The 23382-nt window shown below is 35.0% G+C and overlaps 2 protein-coding genes across 5 annotated transcripts; one reads left to right on the forward strand and one right to left on the reverse strand.

The window, feature by feature from the left end:
* Positions 1 to 37: 37 nt before the first annotated feature.
* Positions 38 to 17417, forward strand: LOC146141350 (echinoderm microtubule-associated protein-like 2). Of its 4 annotated transcripts, none has more exons than XM_083392356.1 (20): positions 38 to 175; positions 1775 to 1927; positions 3526 to 3682; positions 5956 to 6024; positions 6596 to 6766; positions 7382 to 7531; positions 9155 to 9224; positions 9521 to 9547; positions 10471 to 10575; positions 11235 to 11330; positions 11616 to 11750; positions 12123 to 12254; positions 12678 to 12800; positions 13256 to 13381; positions 13811 to 13933; positions 14299 to 14467; positions 14871 to 15056; positions 15579 to 15674; positions 16134 to 16264; positions 16455 to 17417. In XM_083392356.1, the coding sequence occupies exons 1-20, from the start codon at positions 133 to 135 to the stop codon at positions 16578 to 16580; spliced, it is 2388 nt and encodes a 795-aa protein (XP_083248482.1). In that variant the 5' UTR covers positions 38 to 132; the 3' UTR covers positions 16581 to 17417. The 4 variants fall into 4 exon arrangements, with proteins under 4 accessions (XP_083248482.1, XP_083248484.1, XP_083248483.1 ...); XM_083392357.1 differs by lacking the exon at positions 38 to 175 and adding an exon at positions 1192 to 1311; XM_083392358.1 differs by lacking the exon at positions 9521 to 9547.
* Positions 17418 to 18753: 1336 nt separating this feature from the next.
* On the reverse strand, positions 18754 to 21704 carry LOC146141351 (solute carrier family 49 member A3-like). Its single transcript, XM_083391471.1, has one exon. The coding sequence runs from the start codon at positions 21651 to 21653 to the stop codon at positions 20187 to 20189; it is 1467 nt and encodes a 488-aa protein (XP_083247597.1). The 5' UTR covers positions 21654 to 21704; the 3' UTR covers positions 18754 to 20186.
* Between the last annotated feature and the right edge of the window lie 1678 nt (positions 21705 to 23382).

A 23382-nucleotide genomic window follows, 5' to 3' on the forward strand; every position in this document is an offset into this window, starting at 1 on the left:
GCTTAATAATTATTTTAACGTTGTGGTAGGATTCTAGACCAGCGCCTGAGTGTGTGCTTTGTAAATCTGATCGTTACGATTGGAAAAGCTCAGAATAAAGCGGATGTAATTTGATCTTCATTCACTGGAATAATGATGAATGGAATTGGTCCGCCCGTGTTCGATCTATTTGAAGGTAACCTAATCTTATGTTTATTTGTTAACTTTAGTTTGTAGTGCTGGCAACAAGTTAGTGACAGGCCATAGCTGTCTTGTAAAATGAGTTATTTTGTAAAACAAGTTTATTTTGTTGTACATTGTTTTAAGTTTAAAAGTTACTTCATATCTGTATATTTATGTAAATAAATTGAAATAAATAATTTAAAACATATATCATCAATTAATTGCAATTAATATATGCATATAAATATTATTTACTCAAATCTTATTATCAACAACTTGTTTGGGCAGCCATTTGGTCAATTTTAGCCTAACCAATTTATTTTTTCATATTTTAAACAAATATCACCAAAAATAGATTAAGATATATTCATAGAAATCAATTTGTCAACCCTAAATGCCTCGCAATCTTGATTCGCACAGTTTTGCTCAACAATTTCCTGTCTTGGCGCATTTCGTTTTATGTTATGCGCATCAGACTAGCAGCTAGCAATGTTATTATAATCTGCAGTTTAAAGTAATTCAGTTTGTAATGCTTCAATTGTAAGATGTAAATAATGAAAAGTATAGTTAAGTTTTAACATTTTTTAGTAAAAGCATTTTAGAAAGTTTTAAAACAAAATTGCAGAAGTATTATTGTGTGATTGGTCTTATTTTACAGTTTAATTCCATGGACAAATATTTAACCTTGACTCTCCATGAAGGCCAAAAGTCTTTAAATCCACATTTGTTGAATAGAACTGTTTAATTTCTTTGTACCTAAGCGACATCTGTATAGCGTCGAACAAATATTAGCTCAAAACGAACAAAACCAAGACTTGAATGCAACTAGCTTTAATTCATGATCATAAGTTTTATATGAGAACAATACATCGGTAAAGAACGTGATATTTAGTGGTTTAAGGGCTTGTGACGAAGTTTAAATGTTAAATTTTATACATTCTACAAAATTTCTGTAAATTATTTAGTCTTTTAATTTAAGTTTAACAATAATTTTTTAGTCATATTTATCATAAAGCTTTAACATAGATATATATATGATATAGATATATAGTTAATAAGATATAATATTATTGTTAGTTTAAAGTTAGGAGTTGTGATTTGTTAAAAACAAGATGAGTGACTCAGAAAACTTTACACAAGAAAATGAAAGTAAGAAACTCATGTGGTTTTTAGTCAGAAGTCTTGTTCATAAATAAAGTAAAAACTTTTAGATGAAACCCTTGTGTATTTAAAATTTCTCCTGTAAACAATAAAATGTAAAAGAAAGATTCTTGCTTTAAATCAGTTGATCTTTAGATTGTTTATAAAAACAGGTATAAAGCATAAAATACCATCGCAAAATTTGCAAATAATATGTTTCGTCATTACATAAAAAAAAAATTTTTTAGCTGAAAAACTTTTTTGTGCTATAAAAAAAGATGATGCAAAGTGATTTTTAGCGATAAACCAGAATTTAATATATAGACCTGAGGGCAATTTGTAGAATAACTTTAAAATAAAAAGTTGCGGCACTTTAAAACTTTTGAGTGGCCTCGAATCAAAATGTTTTTTTTGGCTTATCTTAACATTATGATCAAATTCTAATTGTTACGTCACAACTGCTTGTTGCCAGGCAACACGGAGGACCGTATCCGAGCCTTGGAGCAGCGAGTGGAACACCAGGATGACGAGATCGCGCTGCTGAAGTCATCGCTCGCCGATGTGCTTCGTCGACTCAAGGACGTCGAGGGAAATGGGGGAATCAGAAAACCATCGCCCATGAAAAGTAAGATTTTGGTGGTAAAGCTCATCTTCTGAAAAATATTATTTGATATTTTGAAGGAACTACGTTAAATATTCTGGAGCAGTGTTTTATTTTGTGTTTTAATTACGATGTATTACATTTTTGCTCATAAACCGATTGTTTTTTTGTATTGGCTAAAACTTTGTCTACACCTAAATGCGAATAAGGTGTAAAGAATATCAGAAGACCAATGCGGCCAACTTGTTTGTTATTTTCAAATATGCTTAGGCAGTTTTATGCTTGGATTACCAAAATGGGGCCTGTAGCATCACCATAGAGCAGTGGTTCTCAACCTTTCTTGCTTTGTGGCACCCTTTGAAAGGACTTTTTAACCCTTGTGGCCCCCTGCTTTTAAAAATTCCCAGTATTGTGTTTAACATCTATTCACTTGTTTTACTTCTAGGCAAAATATAGCCATAAATAACAAATAGAGCTGTCAATCAACTACCAAATGCACTTAGTTTCTAAAAATTAACAAATTAGTCATTTTAATTCAAATTAACTTAGTTAGTCATTACAAAGTTGTTCTTAGACTCCGCCAAGGTATTTTTTATATTCGGTTCTGATTTGCACAGAGCCAAGCGATGTCACAACATTCAGTAAGATGATTTCTTGATTTTCGTTTTATTGATGCGTTACTCTATGTTTAAAATGAATAAAGAGTTGTTCGAAACGTTCAAAATGCTACCTACTTCTGTATGGGCTTTGATATTTTTATTACTACAACCTCCAACCATTATGCTCCAATGATGCGTTACTATTACTTGACAAATAAGCTGTGCATAACCTCGCTGAATATTGACCTAAAATTGACCTGAAGTAATCCTGCAGCCTACGTTTTTCTATAAAATGTTTCTTATGCAACTAAAACCCCTTTAAGGAAATTGCAAAATCGTTTCACCTGGTATTACACATTAGTTGCTTGCCCAACAGCATTAGTCGGATATTTTTAGGCGAAGATTATCAGCAAGTAATTGGCCGCCCGAAAATGGCTAGCATAAAGCAGCACAGAAATTGTTTTAAACATTAGCGTGGCAAGTTGAATTAGGCATAACTTTCGGTGATAAAACGAATAAAATAGATCCAATATTCTACTTTAAACAACCCTACTAACGAGTCAAAGCAGGTGTCAGAAAAATGTGTTACAAAACCCTACAAGAAAGGTTTACAGTCATAATAAAAAACATAATATCTTTTTTTTGTAAATAGTGACACTCTGTACCTAGCTAGAAAATAAGGCCGGTGGCCCCTCAATGACTGCTTCGTGGTCCCCCAGTGGGGCCGAGGGCAACGGTTGAGAAACCCTGCCATAGAACCTTCTTCGGGGACCACAATTATGTGAATTGCCTTTAATCGTTAGTTAAAGTGGAATTTATGTTTTTTTTATTGCTTTATAGATCTCGCTTATAATGTAAAGTGACTTGTTTTGCATAACTTAAGCAAAGGGCCACAACGTGTTGAAATCCTATTGAACCACCGATCATATAAGGTTGAGAAGCACTGGGTTAAATCTTATAGAATGTTTATATACTCTTAAGATTTTGAATTTTTAGTTTTTATTGTAAAATTGTTTTGTTCAGATCACTTTCAGCCCCTTCCATCGCGCCCCATTGTTGACAACACAATGGGCACCCCCAAAGCCCGAGCTCGCCCCCCCTCACCAAGTCTCCACAAGAGGTCTTCCTCCAACAAAGACGACCACACGAGGAGTAATGGAGCTGGGGGTGAAAACATGAAGTAAGCGACGGAATATGTCAAAATGAAATATATTGTTTGCCTGGTTAAGTTTCTGCATTGGTGACCACTAAAAATTTACTAACCACTAATTGTCTACTGTAGTTACAGAAATGGGCCAAATTTTAATAGGCTGTTGGAAGAAATTTATGCAGCCATTTTGGCCCGTCAAAACACATTAAAACAGACTGGACAGAGTTTCCGCCGCTCTACCTACAATTATCAGAATAATTGAAACCAATCTGATTTTCATAGCGAACAACCTCATAAAATTCAGAATAATATAAACGGGTTTGCATAATAAATTGTTGCTTTGTTAAAAATCTGACAAAATAAGGGCGTAAGTCACATTTACTTAGATTAAAAACAACAATTTTCTGGTCAAGAACTTGAAAATTGCCATCTCGTAACTTTATTTTAAAGCCAATTTGTTAAAACCTTTTTTCCAGTTGCAACGTTCAGTGATTTGGTTTGTTTATGTAAAAAACTGTTGACAAGCTGAAAAAGCATTTGCAATTTTAAAAGCGTTGTAAATCCAAATACAACATCCTACCTAATCAAACAACAGCAACAATATTAGTTTGTATAGCAATGCACATTATTGCAAGAGTCACAGACATGAAGGGTGGAAAAAGTGTGTTTCTGTGGCTTGTGTCTAATTGTTACAAGCTTCCTAAATAGAAGGGGTTAGGGTGTGTTTTATCTAATAATTTAAGAAAAGTGGACATTTCAGGAGTAATTAGGTCTATGTTGTTGAATTTTGCAATATAATCTGGGTTAAAGTATAAATTTTTTGGATATACAATGCTTTAACGTTAGAATGAGTAATAAATATTGGCCACTCATTTTATGTCTATAATCATAGGACCTAATTGCATCCCTAAACTTACAACTATTGTTTTGTTCTAAAATTAGATTTTTTATTAAAGTGCATTGGTTTTTTCCCAATGGGAGTTGTACAAAGTGTAAATTCAAGCACTAGACATTCCTCTTGAGTATAGATTGCCACAAATGCAAGCTCCAAATAAATTTGTACATATGTTTACCAAGCCAAGAAATATCTATATTAAGGTATTATGTTTATAATTAGCTATTAGATATTTGTTTTATAAATACTACTGCAATCCAGTACCCTTTTTAGAAATAATGAAATATATTATTGCAATGCTTATCTAGAATAATTTCAAAAATAATAAACAACCTTATCACAACGGCTATTTTAATCTGTCAGACACTTTCAAATCATGTCAGCTAATTGATCGAGCATTTCCTGTGGGAAAAAACAACCCACTACTCACCTGACCTGAATTGAACTTCTAATTAAACAAACAGGAGTATGTCCTTCTAAACTGAGCAAGCAGATTGTATGTGTTGGTGAAAAAGGCACTCAAAGTTAATTATTCATGGTGAAGTGCCTTTCAATGGCCAGCCACTGCTGAAAGATTGATATGCTGCTTTTATTAGCTTCTGGCTTCAAGTGTGTTGTTGTGTGGTTCTGTGTGGTTTGTTGTTGGGGTGAAGTTATGTATTATAATGCCAGAATGTTGTGTTGTCAAGTTAGATCAAGTAAACTGTATTTTGTGCTGACTTTTAGTTCAAGCTTCGGTTTTATTTACCTTAAAAGATTTAAAGCCAGTGTTTGATTTTAAAGTGAAATTAGTATAAAGTATGATTCAAAGTAATAAATAAATTGTAAGTCTTTTTATTGCAATGATTTATGCAAGTAAGGTTGGTTGAATCCTGGTGTTTGTTGTGTTTGATTGGTGACAGTTTGACAAAACCTAATTATTGACCATTTCCTGATTTGGTCCAACAAAGTTTAGCTGACCATAACAATAAACATATATGTCAGGCCTTGAAAGCATCAATTTAACCCCTGGCTCATTTCATAAACTTTTGTAAGCCGAAGGAAAGCTTTATATTTTATATTTTTGTTTGATTTTATAATATTTTAAAATCAATTACACTTGCAAATGCATCCTCACATATTATCAAAATAATAATATTTCCAGCTTTAATTTAAACGGAAGCACAATTTCGATGGTGTGTATTTCACATCCACTTTTTGACCAAGACAATTTCTGTTTCTTATTGGGCCCCATGTAAAAGCTATTTGCCAACCTTCACATATGAGGTTAACAAACTTTTTACATTTTTATTGTCGTATTCACAGACATAGTTTTAAGTTTTAGTTAAACTTCAAACTTTTTTCACCAAACCGCCGAGATGCCTACGAAAAGAAGGTGAGTTACTTTGATTTCTATTCTTTTATTTAGACGAGTCGGTTCGTCCGAGAACTTTTCTCGTGAAGGAAAAAGATCAAGTTTCAGATCGCGAAAGCAAAGGTTGGGCGAAAATCTTTTCAGAAAAATAAATTTAGTTACTCATTGCTTTGACACTTGGTTTGTTGAGATAGATATTTTTCTGTATTAAATTTATTCAAATTATTGTTGTTTCATAATTTTTTTAAGGCTAAAAAGTTTACGTCATATTACTTGGTTGTTAATTTAAATGGGATTGTGAAAAATGATTTACTAAACCCTGGCAAAGCAGCACAAAGTACAAACCTTGTACAACAGAATCCACTTGCAAATGATTAGCCAGCCGATCAATATGTAACAACGTTTCAAAATGAAAGTGTGCTCGGGGCAAACAAATTTTAATGTTAGTTCAAGGTGCATTAAAGCCTTCGGTAAAATATTATAAAAAATTTAGTAATACATACCTTCTCCTTAAACTCCCTTTTAAACAATTTTAATTATTTTTGTCTATAATTTGTCCTGTTTAAAAATGTTTTTCTGTAAATTATTTTTAATTTTGGATAACATTTTTTTCCTGCAAAAACTATTTTTTAAACACTTCTTAAAAATGTTAAGTGTTTTTTTTTTAAATGTTCAATTAAACTTGTCTCTCTAGCGCTGGTAGTGGAGGAAACCACAAGCAAATGTCGTACAACGCTGACGAGGGTTCCGTTCGAATGCACCTTCGCGGTCGACCGCTCGTGCTCTACAAACCAACAGAGGTCGAAGGTTACAACCTCGCAACCCCTTCCCAACTTCCAGACAACAAACTAAAGCTCGAATGGGTGTGAGTATAAAGCAGGGCAAGGTTTTCTGAATCAAAAATAAGCCAACTTTATCTTTAATTTTTTTTAAGTTAACACAAAAAATTAACTGTTACTTTCTTTACAATTTTTTTAAACTTTTTATAAAAAACAAAAGCTTACTTTCTTTACAAATAATCTTTTTTGAAAGTTTACACAAAATAAAAGTTTTACAAAACATGGATAGGCTCAAAATGTTTTGTATTTTCTGTTTTTAAGTACAACTTTTTAGCTCTTTACTTTATTCTTTTTTACCTAAGCCAGTCGGATTATACTCAGCTAGGCAGTTTTAAGTTTTTTTCCTATTATATATACAAGTAAAAACCTATGAATAAATTAGTAAATACATTAAATTTATTAAAGCAGTAGGTCAACAATTGGACAAATCTAAACTTCTTAACCTGAAAAAAGAATTACTCTAAACATTTCAATTTCATCAATTTTGCTTGATTAAGCAGATTTATGCTGTCATTTGGTATCCGCTCAAACTGCAATAAGTTGCACCAAACATTATTATCGAAATAAAATGTCGAGTATTGCACATCCCCAATAAGCACTTTTCCATTTGCACTCAACCCTGACCCTGTAACCCCCTCCAGGTACGGCTACCGTGGGAAGGATTGTCGATCAAACCTCTACTACCTTCCAACCGGTGAAATCGTCTACTTTGTGGCGGCAGTCGTCGTCATGTACGACCCTAAGGACGGATACCAGCGACACTACCTCGGACACAATGACGACATCAAGTGGTAAGAGTTGGCTAAGTGCACATCGTTGACACAGAGGGTTTTTCAGACCATTTAAATTGATATAGCATACTGGAAATTATTTTAAATACCCTGTGTTGAACAGTTTCCTGAGCATTTAAATTTCAAACTTGAAAATCTAGAAATTTTCCTTAAAAAGTCTTATATTAATGTTTTTTTATCAAATTGTGTTCGATAAACTTGGATATTTTTTTTATTATACAAATCCTGTTTAAATGCTCTTAATTTTAAAAGGCCCCAACATTATTAGTATTTTTAATAAAACGAGGTTGTTCAATGGGTTGGCTCACAGGCCTAAATCTTTTTCACCAAACTAGATATTTTTTCCATGTTTTAATCGTGATACAAACATGTAGTTTAGTTTTTTTTTTTTCTGTAACACAGATGAATCTTTCCCTTTTTACCAGTTTATATGGTTACAAGCTAATGATTTGAAATAATGCTCTTTAATGCTTTCAGTATGTAAAAGCACACACATAACAAACACCTTTAATAGCTCTTATGAACCACATATGTTAAAAAAATTCATTAGATTACAACACCAATGGCTAATTAGATTGTTGTTTAACCTTTCTAAAGCATGGACAAGAATTCATTTACTTTGTCTTTACACTTGCTGTAGTTTTGTCCAGTTAATAAATAAGTTATACCGAGCCACTTGTTGGTTTTACATTGTGAATGTTGTTCAATTATTCATTGAGTAAGCTGCCTTCTTGCCTACAATTAAATTACCTGTTGTACATGTGATCATTTTATAGTAGTAAAGTGTAGGGTTAGACCCTAACACTTGCTGTTACCAAATCTAGGCAATGTCGCACCAGTATATTTGGTAAATCTCACTATACAAGTTGTTTGTTTAGGTTTTTTTAATACAACACCATTTAAAAACGTTTTTTAGAGTTAGGTAAACTACTAATGTAGCTTGAAAATGAATCTCAAAGCAAAATAAGCCGAGCAAATTGACATCATCTTCAAGACGTTTTTATATGAATTTGTATCATTGCCAGTTAAAGTGACTGCCATATATCCAAACCTCACATACAAAAGGCAAAACACACCTTTTGTGTAGAATTACTTTTGTATCCAAGTAATAGGAATGGTGCCAATCAATTATTCCCAAAGCTTGTTAGTTCTGCCTAAAAATCAATAACCTTCTTTACTTAAATCAATGAATATAATCTGAGGCCTGAAATGAAACTTGTGTGATGGTTCCCTTGTTAGTCTTATGTGAAAAATAAAGCACTTTGTCAAAACTAAAATTCTTTAAACACTTACTAAGTGGCTAAATAGTTAAATAAGAATGTTGGCAGAGTATAATGCTTAAAACAAATAGTAAACAGGATTTTTTAATAGGTCGTTCTTTTAATTTACTTTATTGCAAAGTTACTTGAATTGTATCCAAAGCAACCATCTGTCAATCAAGTTGTTTTAATCCACAGTTTAGCGGTTTAACATTTTTTATATTTTTTATTAAAATTGAGTTTTTATTTCCGTGGTCTTACAATACACAATTTTTCAAACTTAACCAAATTCTTTGTTTATTATTTTAAATTCATTTATTTAACCTTTCCTCGTTATTTAAAATCAACTTATTTTTTCTTCTAGCCTTGCGATTCACCCGGACAAACTGAAGATTGCCACCGGGCAAGTGTCGGGACTCGAACTCGACGGAAGGGTGAGCAATAAACTAACAACCTCACATTATTAAATTTATTATTTCTACTTATCTATTGAGAAATCCCATTTTAAGGTGTAATTTTGGTTTAATAAATTTAACTATTTTGTATTATTTTTATGATTTTATTTATTTTAAATACTTTTTTGTTTTGTTTACCAAATGCTGTATTTTGAACAAATTAAATTTGTAATTGTTTTCTTGGTAAGTTTATTGAGTCATAGCAGATGCCAATACTTATATTATGCTTTATTTACATTTATTTTATTTAAAACAACATTTTCACTAATTTGAAGGAGTTCAAATCTCGCGGTTGCACCAAGGTACAACTTGTGGCATGCCACTAACAAAAGTACAAATCGCATGAAAACAAAATGTTGCTGTTCGTAGAATGTTGCTACCAAGGCTGGAATATGCCAACTAAACATGAATGCCGTGAAAAGTAGTATTATGAAAAAGATGAAATACAAAAAGATGTTTTTTTATATAAAATATGATTTTTCAACATATGGAATACAGAATTCAACATTTAATATTGATTTTTTTCCTGATTGTTTTTAGCGTCTCTGATGCTTGGTTAAAATAGTTTGTTTTATTAATTTCTCAGAAGCAAAGCATATTCTACATTCAGTTTGTGTAAACTGTAAACTCTCGTTACCCCAAATGTTATTTTGTTATTTTAGATTTATTTGCGTTAGCCTAAACTTTTTGTTTGATTTTCTCGCCTTTTGATTCTTTTGTAAGACAGAATGCAAGTGGTATTCCTTGTTAAACAAATGACACACTGCTCAATGTTAAAATTATTGTTGTATTAGTTTATTGAAGTCATTTTTTTGTTATTGTTTGCTTTTTTATGTCTCTGCAAACAAGTTTTGATTTATTAATACTTTGATTTTGTCTGATATTAACTGGATTTATCTGTTGTTGTTGTTGTTTTTAGTTTTGATATGTTTTTATTTTCTAAATTATCACGCTTCAATGTTAATTGTTGTAAACCAAAAACTAAAAATAAAACTTGGGGACATTTAACAACGTAAATAAAACTACAAACTAAAGTAATATCACTTTTTCTGCCAAATATACTCTTTAAAAAAATAATGGAACTAATATTCAAGTTCTTATAATTAATTGACCCAGGTATTTGTTGATTTACTGAAAATATTTAATTTGTAATTTTCAAGTTTTTGTCAACCAATAAACGACAGAAAAGTGTTAACTGTTACGTAACAGGGTGTAATTGTTGCAGCCTCGGGTTCCACAAGTCCATATTTGGGACGCTGTTAGCCTCACAACGCTTCATGTGATTGCTTCGTTCGAACGAGCAGTTGCTTGCCTGAGTTTCTCCAAAAGCGTGAGTACGAGTGAATGCAAATGTAGATGTGAAAGTGGGTTGAATGTAGGGAGCGGCAAAAATTGCGCAGAAACATGAAATTTACTATAATACACCTCAATGACGCTATCTAGCGGATATAAATTTCACCTCAGTATTAAACCCGTCTTTGTAAATGGCCTTATTTGTCTAATCCCTAATAAGGTCATTAGGTTGCCCTGTATAAAGACAAATTGGATTTTAATGGTGAAAATAAAATAACGGCCCAAATAGTCATAAAAAGCGACATGCTTTATTATTCAAACGTTTCGACAAATTCTCATGCCATCATCAGTGATATGAATTGTATTTTAATGTGGAAAAGCTTTTGCGCAACCGTGATTGTTTACTTTGACCTGATGAAGCACGGTTGTGGGAAAGCTTGTCGAGAATCAAATACAATTTGTCTTTATACAGTGCCACCTGATTACCCTGTATTCAAACCAGTAAGATGTTTGTACAATAACCATAATCAGTATATACTTAACGTTGTAACATGATTTTCCCAATTTTATTTTTATTTTTATGTAGGCTTAATAAATTAATGCATTAAGAAGTAAACTGGATTCTAGATTTGACTTTAAATTCAACCTCCCGCTTATTTACCCCGAGAGAGACTGTAGTGACCTGGATATTTGTAGGACGGCGGATCCCTGCTGTGCTGTGTTGACGAGTCAAATGATCACGTGCTTTCGGTCTGGAACTGGGAGAAAGAAACAAAGATTGCAGATTATAAAGTGAGTATCGAATAAATAGCAGAATAAAACAAAACTTATTTCCCTCTTGAATATGATTTTTTTTAGACTACTAGAAATGCTAAGAAAATAGTTTCCAATGGCATTTGGTAGTTTAAGATACAAGAAAAGAATAGAATGCAATTAAGAAGAAAAAATCTTAATTTACTATTGATTTTTTTTAGTAGATTTTTTCCAACTTTTCTTAAATTACTTTTGAAATCCATTTGATTCGTAACACGTCGTCGTGACTTAACTGCTTGAATGACGCCACAATTGTTGTGTTAGTCGTCGAAGGACCCGGTGCTTTCTTGTGAGTTTCACCCCCACATTGAGGGGAGCATCGTCAGTTGCGGGAAAAACCACATCAACTTCTGGACACTAGAGGGCACACAACTCATCAAGAAGCAGGGATTGTTCGAGGTAAAACACTAGAAGTGGCAGGGTTGCTTTTCAACAAGCGGTAATGCGGTATACTAATTTTTAGATTTTTGGGTTTTAGTTGATTATGCGACACATTTTGTGGGGTGTTTATAACTAGGGATGTGTGGGTCGGCTTTCTACTTTAAAAGGTAAAGAGAAAATATTACATTAAAAATGAAGGTAAAATCATTTACGCCACATTTATTGTTTTTAAAACGCTAAAAAATGTCAGTGATAATATTATAATAGTGTTCACCAACAAATTTAACTCTAAATATAAAAACACGGTAAATATTAAAAACAAATACGCAGGTAGCGACTGGTTATGTAAATCACACTCCACTTTCGTTTTCACCCGATTTATTTTTTTAGAAACATGACAAACCTAAGTACGTTCTGTGCCTCTCGTTCGCCCCTAGTGGCGAAGTGTTGTCGGGGGATTCGAACGGGAATATTCAAATGTGGGGGCAGGGAAGTGTGAGGAAGATATCACATGTCATTGAGGTAAATACACTCTTGCTTTGCTGTGCGCTTAGCCACATCATAACATAAGTTTACCGAATATACCAAGCATATGTGTTTTTCTGCGTTTTTTCACAGACCGACTTAAATATAGTTTTCCTCGTTTGCAAAGCGCTCTGAAGTAACAGAGTTTAATATTTAAATTAAGATATAAATATCGCTTGTTAAATTGTTTCCCAAAGATTATTTAAACTTAACCTAACAAAAGAAAAAGTTAGTGCCTTTCTATAAATTTTGTTAAGGTTTGTATTTAAATGTTGTTTTTTTTGGTTTAATTGTATAACTTTTAAAATATATCTAAATGTTTTTCAGCAAATATGATTTTCAAATTTAGTATTAGGTACCTGGGCACAATTTAACCCCTCATTTTTTCACCCCTGTTTACCCCCCTCACTTTGACCGCAGGGGGCGCACGACGGCCCAGTGTTCACGATTTGCGCGACACGCGACAACACTTTCATCACTGGAGGGCGCGACGGAGTGATAAAGTTGTGGGATTCAAAGTTCCAAGCAAAACAACAAATGCAGGTTTGTGTGCAACTGTACATGTGGATGTACGATAACAACGGATCGACCGATAACCGATACTACCACTTGGTGGCGGTTACGATCCGAGTCAATACGGCGATTTTAGCCACAGTTTGCCATTCAATGCAGCAACTTTCGTAATGGAAAATAGTGAGTGGACAACGGAGGCAACTTCTTAACGATTAGGCACTTTTTGGTTTAATAACGTGGAATTTTTAATTTTCTCCATTTGTGTCGACCTTTTGTTCCTCTTTTGGGAGAAATTAGTCCAAAAGTTCCACAAATACAACAATTAGTGATGTCCTGGCGTAGCCGATCATCTAACTAAACTTTTACATGGAAGCAAATTTGTTAAAAATGGTGGAACAACTGGAGGTAACTAAACTTTTACATTGAAGCAAATTTCCAAATAAATTTACTCATCGAGTGTAACGTGTGACGTCATTGTGTTCCAGGTGAGTGAGCAGGCGGGAAGCATTCGCACAGTGAGCTGCGGTAACCATGGCAACTTGCTGGTGGGAACAAAGCGCAACTTCATCCTCCAGGGGGCGATAGAGGGCGAGTTGCAAGTCATCGTTCACGTGAGTGGGGAATTTGTTTGGCAGAAAAATTTCGACTTCAAATGTCTCTCGATATTCTTTTGTAACCCAATTCTTGCCACGCTTGGTTAGGAATGCCAATTAATGGCGATTGTAAAGTCAAGAAATGTAATTTGTTATAAAATTTTCACAAATAAAAACATACACGAAAGGTTCAAAGTTATACCTAATTTAAAATATGGGATTACTATTTTTATTACGTCTTACTACAACCTACAAGCATTAAGCTTAAAATCAAAAGTGTTAGTAATATAATATAAACTTGCAATTTGTTGCTAAACATTTTAGATTCCTTAATACTAGCTAACTCTACTTCAACATAATTGTTTCGAGTGGTTGGGCTTTAGGGTTTACCTCTTAAAATGCAAGTATTGTACTGCTGTTGTGACGTAACACTCCCCATTGTTGTAGGGTCACACTGAGGAGCTTTGGGGTCTAGCAACTCACCCCACCCAACCCCACTTTCTATCGGGGTCACTCGATAAACAGCTGATCTTGTGGGACTCGGAGACCCACTCACCCATCTGGGTTAAGGTGCAAGAAACTAAGTCGATTAGATTTAAAATAAAAAAAATTAAATTGTAAATAAAGTCAACTGATTCTGTATGAAAAGTATTTTTAATTGCTTTAAAATTGTCAGATAATCTGGAACTAAAGCGTTTTGTGTTTTTTGCCCCACATGGAAACCATTTTGTATTCTACAATATATATTAATCAAATTGTTATCGGGGAACTCAATTCCTTAAAACCGTTACATGAGCTTGGTAATACAGACTTTACATTTTGTTAACCATTTAAGTATTTTTATTTGAAATTGAACGGTTGCAATTTCTCACTAAGATTTAAATTCAGGATAAAATAAATCCCTTCCACCTGTTTTTAATCCAAATACTCGTCAGTCATTGGACGACGGCATCCAGTCAGCTGACTTCCATCCGACCAATCACAACGTGGTAGCTGTTGGCATGGTAACGGGTCGCTGGTTGGTTCTCGACGCGAACAACATGGAATTCATAACGGTTCATACGGACGGATTCGAACAACATGACGTCATAAAGTTCTCACCAGGTGGCGCCACAGAGATATCAAGAATAATTACTTTGTAAAAAGTCATAATCGTTTAAATATTTATTTGTAAATATTTTTTTTTATTATTATTAGGAAAACTAGTTTCGAGTTCTCGCATAATTTTTGGAAATTTTATTCTTTAAAAACTAACCATCTAAATTATACACCATTATCACACAAGGCAATTTTTATTTAGTTAACGGAAAATATATATAATCGCTTGCACGTTAACTTCCAACAATCAGTGGCTTAGGGTTGTTGCTCCCACGTAGAAGCAAATTCGAGCAAGAGACCCTTAACGATTTATTTTGAAATTAACTCTGCATCACCCGCACCTAATTTCTACTTATTTCTGCCACTAATCACCACAATCTGACAACTACCTTGTTCCGCGCATGCGCAGACGGCAGCCAGCTTGCCATCGGTTCCCATGACAACAGCATCTACGTGTACCACGTGACGGACGGTGGTAGGAAGTACCAGAAAGTTGGTCGATGCTCTGGTCATAGCAGCTACATTACTCACCTCGACTGGTCCAAGGACTCTAAGCATCTGCAATCCAACTCGGGAGATTATGAACTGCTCTACTGTGAGTCATAAGCGACCTTGTGACGTAATAGTAGCCGGGTTTGAAAGATGCAAAACTTTTGATAAATATAAACTACAACTGTTGTTGTTATATATCAGTTAATAATTTTTGCGTTTTTATTCCATTAAGTTTGCTCTTGTTGCGCTGCAAATATTAGTCACCTTTTGTATTTTAAAAATGCTTTTTTTTTTAATTTTAAGCTGAATGTACCAGTTGTGTAAAAACAAATATTTTTAATTGTTTTAGAGAGTTATTTTCTTAATTTTAAAGGCTTAAGTACGCCACACGCACAAACGGCTTGCATATATTAGCGGCCTGTATGTAAAAATATAGGCAGCCACTTTTTCGTAATAACCTAATGTATTTGTTTTTACATCTTGTGGTTCAGTTTCCTTCTGGTACCTGGTCTGTCATTATCGCATATTTTTGGCATTACACAAATTATTTTTGCGGAATAACTTCTTCGACGTTGTTCCGCCATATATGTTATTTACTAAACAGCCTGTTGTACTTTGGTTGCAGGGGACGCCCAGAGTTGCCGTCAACTCACTTCAGCTTCGTCAATGAGGGATGTTGAGTGGAACGAACAATCATGTACACTCGGCTTCAACGTACTCGGTGAGTGGGACGAGTAACAACACGAGTAGCTGGCACAACGGGCACATAGAGCAACTAGTGCTAGCTTAAGTACTCTTGGTTATTGTGTGGTACGAACTTCAAACATTAGAAAAAAAAGTCTAACTTTTTGCTACTATAATTGGATTTTTGTAGGCCTTGTTGAAGGCGCCATCTGGGCAGAGTCATAACTGTTAGAGTCGTTGCTTTTTATCCAAACTGCGCATGGCCTGACTTATTTAGTTTGAACATTTGGGTATAACCCTTAACCACTCAGGAAAAGAACCATGTGCAGGTGTATTAATGTCCCCTTCGTAAGTGCATTTCAAACCAAGCTCTACTAGATAACTTTTCACGTGTAAAGCGTAAAGCTAAATTTGTTTTTATTTAACCTTTATGTACATCGATAAAACCACCTACTGTTGTTGATTATGACGTAACAACCCCTGACGCTATTCTTAGGCATCTGGCCTGAGGGAGCGGATGGAACGGATGTTAACAGCGTGTGCAGGTCACATGACAACAAACTGCTTGCTTCAGGAGATGATTTCGGCAAAGTTCACCTCTACAAGTTCCCAGCCACACAACCCAGGGTAAGCAGGGGGTTTTAGAATTGTGGTAAAACACATAAAGATAAATATCAATCTCTTCCACCGCCTAGAGATGCCGTGTTTGTGATTTTTAAGTCTATAAATTTAAAACTCGGACCCCGGTTTGAAATTGCATCATTCAAACCTCTGCTCGCTTCTGATTGGCTGCCACTAACCACGTGACCATTCGCAGAGCGCAGGTCATTGTTACAAAGGTCACAGCAGCCACGTCACAAAGGTCAAGTTTCTCTCATCCGACGAGCGACTTCTGTCCGCTGGAGGGCAGGATTGCTCGCTCATGCAGTGGAAGGTCGTATGACGTCATCAACCAACAAACCAGTGACGTCACAACCCCATCGTCATCACACGTCATCAAACACCAAACTCGACCTTCTAATTTAGTGACGTCATAAGTTAACTACATTTTCACCAGTATGACGTCACGACTAACCATTTTCATTTACACGTCTTCATGCGTGACGTCATTAGTGAGGTTATGACGTTATTCTCATTTACTAACTCTTATTCGCCGCAAATTGATTTTGTAGGTTGTAACATTTTCTTATCTTGAATATGTTTGTAAAATTAAAAAAGTTTAGTATGATTTTGTTCCAACCAACTAGAGTTTGTGAAATACACAAATATTTTCTTGCACCCCGCTTAGTGTTAAACTCGCGCCATAGAGATCGTAATTCTGTCGCCATAATTAACTTCAGTGTTTGTCTGTAGAACATGCAACAATTGCTGCTATTATGACGTAACAGATAGGTTCGTTGTAATGCCGCTTCGCAATTATTAGACTTTGCACTTCGAAGCTACCTTTATTTCACTAGAATTGTACTTTTTATATTTTCGGAATATTTTAACTAAAATTTACCACAGTATGATTTAGCTGAACACTGATAAACATTTAAAAAGTATATTCCATATTTTATAAACTATTTAAAGCGCTTAAGATACCTAAATAGGTTTCATTTTAAAAATACGTGTATTTTAGTACATTTTGGTAAATTTAAATTGTTCTTTGGAATGTCAACTTATCTATATTTTCTTCACTTAGTACTTTTGTTTTATGACAATGCAAAATAGTTACTTCGCATATGTAGGACTTGTGTCGCAGTTGAAACGTTTATGATGCCGCAGCCTGAAAGGTAAACAGAAATATGTTTATCTTTGTTCTAATAAAATCCCCCAAACACACTTTTTATTAATAGCAGTTAAAAACTACTCAAATTTATTATTTCTAAAGTGTAAGAATGGATCTATTTGTCGTGAAATGTTGATATTAATGAGTCTCGGTTTGTTTGATTATACCTGTTCTTATTGGGGGTAATTATTTTAGTTGCAAAGGACAATATGTTCCAATACCTTCGTCAAACATTCAGTCCATTTTTACCTTTGTAGCAAAATCAACTTGTTGTAATTTCACTGAAATTAACTACAAAACGTTCCACATTTACTTTGCACAGTTTAATTTCAGTTTTTACTTCAACTTTCTTCATAAAACTAACTTTTTGGTGTTTTTTTGCCCTTCTATTCGTTCTACGTCAACAAAAGATATATTTTAACCGTTACCTGACGTCACAACCTGCTAGCACTATTTTATCATTACGTCACAATACCTTGGTAGCTGTAGTCCACTGTGACGTCATCGGCGAATCTACCACACTAGATGACGTAACAATGCTGCTTTACCTTCAGACAATCGGTCATTGTTCCACTTGGATTAAAATGTTTCGCATGTTCATGTAAATATCCAGGTGCAAATAAAAACTTACCCTAATGATTTTGAATTATTGTTGTTGTTTGTGATTTACATAACCTGGGTGGTGTTTGGGAAGTTACCCTTTGCTGGAAACCCCCCAAAATAGGCAAATATCACTTTTTTGCAAAAAATGAAGTGATTGTACGATCATAGGTCAAATATCGTTTTCTACATTGGTTAACTTTTGGCCAGCAGGGGCGGTAGAGGCCACTGAATATGACGTCATATCCTGCCTTATTTCTGGAAACAATTTAAACGTGTGTAGACATTTGATTCCTGCAATGTGACGCTTCTAAGAAATCTGTTGGTGGGATTAACTCTGGTTTCAGCTCAAATCCATTTAATACACAACAATGCTGTTAAACTCCTGCAGTACGCTTTGTACAAATATTAAACACTTACCACTATGGACACTACCACTACATTAGGAATATTATACCTGGTAATTACAAAACCATTAGGCAACTTATACCATCTGCAACATTACGTGGTTTTCTTTCAAAAAGCCACTTGTAAAAGGAAGTTTAATTATTCATAACTAACAACTGAAAGGTAGTTTTCAACTAACACACTTGCACCCAAATATAATCACTATTGTTCGTAAATTGCTTTATACAAGCAACTTTTTAGTAAAACATTAAAAACTGTTGTAGCCTTAGTTCCAAATAGTATTTGTTCAAGATCTGTGATTGTTGTTTTCTAGCCACAGTTCACTTGAATATTTAAGCAAATAAGCTTTTGTTTTTAATAATCTCTGATTACAATGAATGCAGCGTCATGCAAAAACATCGACATAAAATTGTGAAATATACCAAGAATAACAATTTCAACGGAAACTTAGGAGACCTTATGTATACTCGATAAATTAATTGCAACATATTGACCAAGTAATGCATTAAGGCATCTAAAAAATTTATCATTTACCATATTAACAGTAACAGTTTTCACATAATTTAGCAGTAAATTCATTTTACAGATTTACCAATATTAAAGCAATATGGCACAAAAAGTTACAAAACAATTAGAAAAGCAATGACTACAAAACATGCTAAAACTACACAACAAACAAACAATGACCTACAGACTTAACAGCGGCAAGCAGGGATGTTCGATAATTGAGATTTATTGGTAGTTCGGTCACCATTATTTTACTCAACAATTATCGCAATCCAACACAAAACCAAATGATGCCATCACTAAGCTTGAAACGAGCAAAAAAATTCAAAATTTGATTTAACTAGCGTTGAGAAGTTGGATCCAGCTGTTCACCTACTCTTGGGACTATTTTTGATAAAATTACCTTTGAAGGTAGAACTGCTGGTTGGGATCGCAAATTATTTCTAAAATTAATAACTTAATTTCACCCTAGTACCGCACTAGAACAGCTACTATCAGTTAGGCATCAGTAATCAGTACCGATCAGATGTTATTGGATATCTCAGGTTACAAGCTTAATTTGGATGCTGTTACTTTAATAAGCAATATTTTAAATTGACATACTGTTTTGCGAAAAGGAATGAAAAATAATTTCACTTTAAAAGTTAGTCACAATAATAAACAACATATAAGAGGCAGCAAAATTTTTGGACAGTGTAATTGAAGTACCTCATAAAATTTCAGGACAAATAATAGGAACAGCCCTTGACAGAAAGTAACAACAGTTTGAAGCAGCAGTTTGTAACAAATAGAGAGGAACAATAAATTGATGTGAATCAACTTTTGGACTTTGCACGGATTTTTTGCAGCCCAGAGTAAATACACATTGATCACATCGCAAAACAAACTCATGACAGCAGATGTGGTTAATTATTATTGGCACTGGGAGGTGTCAAATAACATTGCGCTGCAAAATGGTGTAATGTATGCCATGCATAAAACTGAAAACAACATTGCTGAATAGCAAGTACAGCTTTTTACATTCAATTTCACATTATTTCAATAAACATTTCAAACAAGATTCATTACTTACAGATGTAAAATAATAAATTTTTGCAATTTATTTAATTTTTATACCACCACACTTAAACAGAAATGATTTTACAATTTCAACTCAAGGTTATTTAATTATAGTTTACTCCATTGGTGGTTTTCTGCAAAAACGCTAAAAAAATTATTCACTTTAAACATTTATTGGATTTCATCCAAAAACCACAACAAGTTTTACTTTTCAAGTTCTGCTTCATCTTTAACAGAAATCCCGGCGGTGAAACTTGTTCCAGACGGAGAATTGGACGTTGATTCAGATTCTGCGATCAGCCGGTGATATTTTGTGCGAAAAAATATCAGGTAAATAATCCCGATGACCCCAGCGTACCCGGTCATAACATAAACCGGCACCGACATATCAGTGATGGGGATTTTGCCGAGGTTGTCACTGTCGCACTTTGAATAAATTGCTTCGCTCGCTGGAATCACAGTTCCAATCGATTGAAGCAGAAGAACAAGAATAATCCCTTGGAGCTGACCGAACATGAACACAACCCCGGAACTTGTGGCCTCACCGACCGGGTATGTTGTCTCCACCGCAAGCTCATTGCCCACTGGGTACACTGGGATACCAAAGAAGCCAAATATCCCGCACATCAGAGCTATTGGGACAAACTGGTCGGGTCGGTTCTGGAGCACGGCGAAACCAACCAAAGCCCCGACCGCGACTGCAAAACCCACCTTTGTCACTTCCGTGAAGCGCTTTGTTTTGTCGACAATTACCCCAGCGAACCCGGAACCAATGAACCCGGCTCCAACGAGGACGCTTCCGCAGACGACACCAACATAGAAATCATCATAACCCCACGGACAGAGCGTCTGCGATAGAATTGTTGTGAGAACGCTGAACAAAGCAATTCCAGCTCCTACGGTGATCGAGAGAAGCCAATACCTCCAGCTCCTCACAAGTATCTTAACTCCAGCGACAAAGCTCTCCGACGGTTCATCTGCGCTGGCACTAGGGGGAGTCGGGGGGCGGCTCGACCACCAGCCACATGTTGCCATAACGACGGCAAGAATGGCCGGGATGCTTTCGATTCCGAGCATGAAGAGCATGTCTGTGTAGGACTTTAGTAGAATGGGTGAAAGAATGTTGCAGAGCATTATTCCAAGCGGGTTTGCGATTGTTGCGAGCATATTGGCGACTGCGCGCTGATCTTCATCAAACCAATGAGCTGCCAACTTGGTGGGAGCAAAGAGCATAAAGGGCTGCGCGAAAGCTGCAATGCACTGGCCCAAGAACACTAGAGGGAGCATCGCTTCTTGTGAGATTCCATCAATGGCGCTGACAACGCGGAGAACACAACCCACAGCATTCAACCAAGCACTCAAAATCACGGAGAAGCGGAGTCCGATCGAGTCGATGAGCCAGGTTGCGATTATTCCGCACGGAATTCCGGTGATCATGAACACAACCGACAACCAGTTGATTGTGTCCAGGTCCGTCTCGTAAAAGTTTGCCGCTTTATAAGCCACTGGGCCAAAAGAAAGCCAAGCTAAGGCGTTGGAAAGGTTTAAAACGGCTAAAGTTGCCAACAGGAACCATCTCCGCTTGTAAACGCGGTACTGCGTCGGGTTAATTGCGGTCGTTGAAGTCACTTGGTCGTAACTCGGCGGCATTTCTCCCAGCTTTATATCCATTAAACCACTTCAAACTACAACTTCACAAAATCCATTCAAGAAATATTTTCCTGCTTCTATTATTCATGAACCTACTCAAGCGGAACATCGAAAGATAACGCCCATAGAGTGCTTACACAATTTACTATTTTTTTTTTCGGAAAAGATTTTAATTTTTGGGTGTTTTCATTTTCCCTCTTGTGTAAGTTTCGGTTGTAGCAGTTAGCCTACTTTGACTTCACTAAACACGTGACCGTTGTCCACTGACGTGTGACCGCCGCGCCGAGCGAATTGCTTTTCCGCGTTTCACATTCATTCTACTATAGGCCTACGCTTTGATACTTGATAGTTACTGATTAGCGGCTTGAATCACCGCTCTGTTTATCGCTGTATTTCTGAGATTTGTGAATATACTCCAGAGCAATTATCTACTGAGTGGATTGTCTTTGCCTAGAGTATAAGAAGTTAAGGACAGGTATTCTAGCGGCCTGCTCCTTTGGAGTCGGATTAAGAACTTGTAAGAGACTATATCTACAGAGTCAGCAGCAGCCCTCATACACCTCCCCACGAACTCCCTACGCTAAATCGGTTTATATTTTCTTGTGTTTTTAGACACTCATGTTGTTCAATTGAAGGAATATATTTACCCCTTTTATCTAAAAATAAACTGATTTTAACATTTTAAATCAGTTCTTAATTTAATGTTAATTTTTTTTTACATTTAGAAATCAACAATACCAAACCATCAATTTGTACAATCTTGCCTAAATGACATCCATAGACATTTTAGTATGTGTTGATAAACCCATATCGTAGTCCAATGATTTCTGTATATAGCTTTTTTAAATATTTTCAACATCATAATTAATTGACATTTAAACATCACATTTAAGTATAGCATGTATATTATGACTTTTATAAATTTAATTTAGTATAGCAGTTTTGTGAAATACAAAATATGAGTGTTCGACATCTTTTATGGCTTTTGTACAGCTACTTTAAACACACATCGTTGTAAGAATAGAATTGCAGCTCGATATTTTTTCATCTTTTTACGATTTTTCGTTTTAAAGGCAAACAACTGAATATAGAAGACAACTGTCTTGTACGATGTTTGACAAGTTAATAAAAGCTCCACTTTGTTGATTTAATAAACAGCAGACGTTTAGTGAACAACTTTAAACAAAGTGCTGATTAGGAGAAGAAAGGTGCTTTACAACACTTACAAGTTTCAATCAGATATGCTTTGCTTAAAGATTTATCGGGAAGTTTTAACATTATAGCTAGCTTAGTTCAAGTAAAGTAAACGCAATGGCTAGTTGGCTGAAGGTTGAACGCAGACAGCAAACCAGCTATCTTCAGGGATTAGTTACTTACAAAAATTGCTGACAGTTTGGTTAGATACATTACGAGTATCTTTATTGCAGCAAGCTGCCGACCTCAAACTATTATCCGTTATTTCGGGATTGGAAATAAGCAACGGCATTGTTTTTTGCTTTTCCTTTAAGATAAAATGTTATTATCGAAATCCGACTGATCCTGGATTTTAAAAACAGATTTACGTTTCAGGGTTTGCAGGAAATAACCGGGTTTGCACAGAGTTTTACATTTCCCGGTGCAGCATATTAACAGACATTTTTTTTTCGCAACGTTGTGACCTTATTCGTAAAATTAAAGCCATTAACTGCTGTTTATGGTTTGATCTTCGATGTAAAAATAAAGGTTGACAGCATTGTTTTCACTGTTTAAG

This window comes from Ascidiella aspersa, chromosome 6, assembly GCF_963924565.1.
Source record: "Ascidiella aspersa chromosome 6, kaAscAspe10.2, whole genome shotgun sequence".
NCBI lineage: Eukaryota > Metazoa > Chordata > Ascidiacea > Phlebobranchia > Ascidiidae > Ascidiella > Ascidiella aspersa.